The following is a 3,741-nucleotide window of genomic DNA, read 5'->3' as shown; positions in this document are numbered from 1 at the left end:
TGGATATCTCCATTTTTATTATCTCCCTTTTTCTCCCACCATCAGACCCAGTTTACCATAATATTCCTTTCTTTGCACTAGCTCCACGGGTGAAGCTAACATTTGATTTAATACATCAGTCATTACACCAAAAAGTATGTTCATCTTATTATTTATGGTTCTTCCCACATATTTACATAAATTGTATTATGTACATATGTATAGGTACACAATAATTGTACCAATACTTATTTGAATTTATTTCCTATTTATTCAAGGATGATTATAAGCCTTTCATTTACCTTCTTTGACAGTATTCGGACAGAACCTGGCCCCTGCTGATACTGGGGTCTATCATGTTTATTCCTGGGGCCTACCATGTCAGACTTGCCTGTTACGCTTATAAGGGCTACACTGGATATTCATATGAAGACATTCCAGAGTTTGATTGAACTCACCATGCCAATTCTGCAAATGCATCTTAAATTATTTTGACAAACTGATATATATGGTCTAAATATTTTTTGGGTAGTTGTAAAGTTGACTGTGCTGACCAGTTTTGTCAGGTGTTTGCTAGAAGCTAAATCTTCAGTGAAATAACATCACATCTTACATGTTGATACAGCACTGGCAACTTTGCAGCTCACTTTGTTTTTTTTTCCTTAAAGATCTGTAAAATGTTGATGTAAGTTATTATGTAGTATGTCTTTACCAATTAGCTATGGAGTTTTATTATTATCTCCAGTCATAATTACATTTTACTTTAATTACTTTTTGGGCTTAAAGTATCATGTGGACTTTTTTTTTTCATCTGTATGTATCCTAACTTTGATACACTGAAGAGGTCTTTGAGAAGTGATCCATTGCATTTATTAGAGATCAAAGGTAAATGTACCCAGTATGCAATTAGATGTATAAAGGAGATTGAAATATTCCTTTCTGTAGTTGATCAAGATAATGTGTATTTGGCATTATCCTGGCCACTTATATGATACAGCTCATGCACTAGACTTTAGGCATGTGATCAGGAGTTTATATATACAGTGTATTTAAAAAAAAAATGTTTAAATTTTGTAATGGAGTTTTTGATTATCAGGAAGATATCCTCTGCCCCTATTCAAGATTTTACTGTCATCATGTTTTTGTACTCTTTATACCACAAGCATGGAGACAGATTTAGATGTTAAAAATTATTCAGTGTTCTCTACTTATTTCATATTGGTTAGCTAATTATTTCACACTGTACATACTTATATATGGCTAGAGTGCTAATGTGCAATTGTAACTTTTGTAGAAGTCATGTTTTTGTCAACCTGAAAATCCAGTTTATTAATACTACTACTGTAATTTTTCAACCTGTGGGCATGTTTGCAAAGTGTTTATTCAAGCATATTCTGTGTAGACTGATAAAATTACGCTTTTTGGGAAGCCCTGAAATTGGAGGATCCGATCAATGTAGTTCTCCAAAATCAACTTTCAAATGTACATAAATTGCACTTTAAGTTTCTCTTTCATATGCGAAAAGGTTGAGTAATTAGGGTCCTCAACTTGGCAACATTATAATGGTCGTGGGTTTCCACTGGGCTCTGCCTGGTTTCCTCCCACCATATTGCTGGCTGCCATCATATAAGTGAAATATTCTTGAGTACGGTGTAAAACACCAATCAAATAAATAAATAAATAAATCAATAGCAACATTATATTGTGTATTGTAAGCACTTGATTACCCAATGCTGTCTTTAGCAGGCTTTCTTTTTATATTTAGGCACGATAAGTGTAACTTATTTGTCTGTGAATGACCTTATGTGCCTTGTGGGTGTCTTCAGTCAGACTAGATATATACATCTCTAATAACTTGCAGTGGATATATCTAAACCACTTAACAGTCTGCAATTAGCAAGCATGGTGATATAAAATATATATGTATATATGTACAAATCATTGATTAAAAGTTAAGAGTTCATGTGTAGCTACACCTAAGACTATAAAAGAGGAAGTTGTAACTTCCTCGCTTGGTGTTCAGCATGAAGGGGATAGTGCAACGACTGGTTGACCCGTATCAGTATAATGGCTCGGGCGGGGCGGCTTATTTGCCTTCGGTAAGTCATCTCAGTGAAGCAGCACTAGATAAAAGAGCGGTGGAAAGCTGTCCTGCTACAAGGAGGCACATTACACGTACATGGATTCCTTCGTCGTCATATGACTGAAAAATTGTTGAGTACGACGTTAAACCCCAAGCACGCACTCACTCACTCATGTGTTGCTAGATGAACTGATTGAGGCATTTGAGAATCAAGTTGTCAGGAACATCTAAGTACCTGTGCCAAAACCACATACTACTTTATCAATAAACATGTATACATGTATACAATTAAAACAGTCGTAAATGGGACACCATGCTAACCTAGTACACAACTGACTCGCCTACATTAAGAATTAAACAATTAGAATATGAAATGACCTAATATACAATACAGGTACTAAATTGGGGTGGGCATGGTTGACCAGGGCCAGTAGCAGGGCAGAATGCTGAATGTCCAGAATAGCCGCCAGCATTTTGCATGTCGCTTAAGGTGGACGTGCATCGAACCCTAGTATGCCCCTCCTAGTACCCATTTTGGGAATCCCAATGTGTCATTTTTCTGTGGTTGATTGCAAAATAGTTGTATCACGAAGATGCCATAGTTTATTTCCCTTGCTACTTGCTGAAAAGAGAATTGTTGTATATGTATTTGATGTTTTGTGTTACATTAACTATCGCTGATTATCCTGTATACTTGTGGTGGTGAGTTTTTATGGTTCAAGGAAACCATGTCGATCTAGAGGAAAACCACAGCTTTTGTTTATTTTATTGTTTTAATCGTATGTACGTAGTTGGAGTCATGACCGGCTCCAGCTGAATGAGACCATCTTCTAATTTATTGCCACTAGAGGTCTACTCTCTGCATATCTTTTATCTGGTGGGCTGTGTTGTATATAAATTAGTAAATAAAGGTATTGTTGTTCTACAGAAGAGATATATACACTATATATATGAAATTGTGTATTTGTTTATGTAAATATATGTTCAAAATAAGAGTTTTATTCCAAATGATAGTGGAAGGCATCTCTTCTGGTATAACTATAACCATATGTGAGAGGGACTCCTGTCTGGGAGTTTCTAAATTTCACATTTTATCATAGAGACATCCGTATGAGTTCAGTTAAAGTAAAAGAATGCTAAAATATGAAGTAAGGTTCATCATAAAGACAACTGAAAGTTATGCGTGAAAATACTTTAATTTATTTTTTATGCACCCCCACCCACAGGCGAAGTGTATTATATTATAGTGATTTTATCCATCCGTCTCTTTGTACTCGTGTCCAGACTACGACTCCGACAGTTTTTAACATGGAGCTTCAAGTTTTGGTGGATGCATAGATACACAAATGAAGATGTGTCGCGACTCACATTTGTCCACATTCATGGTTGTCATGGTAAATATATACTATATAAACAGATATGATTTCATGTCTGGGCTATAACTCCAGCTGTTTTCTGCACAGAGTTTTAATTTTTGGTGGATACATACATACACAGATGATGATGTGACAGGACTCACATTTGTCCATTTGTGCGGTTGCTATTGCTAGCAGATTGCAGTTTTCCTGATATACACGCAGAGTTCTAATTTTTGGTGGATACATAGATACACAGAGGACAATGTGTCATACATTACATTTGTCCATTTTTGCGGTTGTCATGGTAAGCGGGTAGCAGTT

The 3,741-nt window shown here is 35.8% G+C and overlaps 1 protein-coding gene across 1 annotated transcript in view; it reads left to right on the top strand.

The window, feature by feature from the left end:
• Window positions 1-712, top strand: part of LOC135467044 (transmembrane protein 230-like) — a 4,599-nt gene extending 3,887 nt beyond the window's left edge. The window contains exon 5 of the mRNA XM_064744804.1: window positions 294-712. Within this exon, the coding sequence (XP_064600874.1) occupies window positions 294-431 (138 nt within the window). The 3' untranslated portion in view covers window positions 432-712. The remainder of the gene's footprint in view (window positions 1-293) is intronic.
• The last annotated feature ends 3,029 nt before the right edge of the window (window positions 713-3,741 follow it).

Source organism: Liolophura sinensis, chromosome 6 (assembly GCF_032854445.1).
Source record: "Liolophura sinensis isolate JHLJ2023 chromosome 6, CUHK_Ljap_v2, whole genome shotgun sequence".
NCBI lineage: Eukaryota > Metazoa > Mollusca > Polyplacophora > Chitonida > Chitonidae > Liolophura > Liolophura sinensis.
The sequence above is the reverse complement of the archived record's forward strand: the minus strand, read 5'-3'. Positions and strand labels throughout refer to the sequence as shown.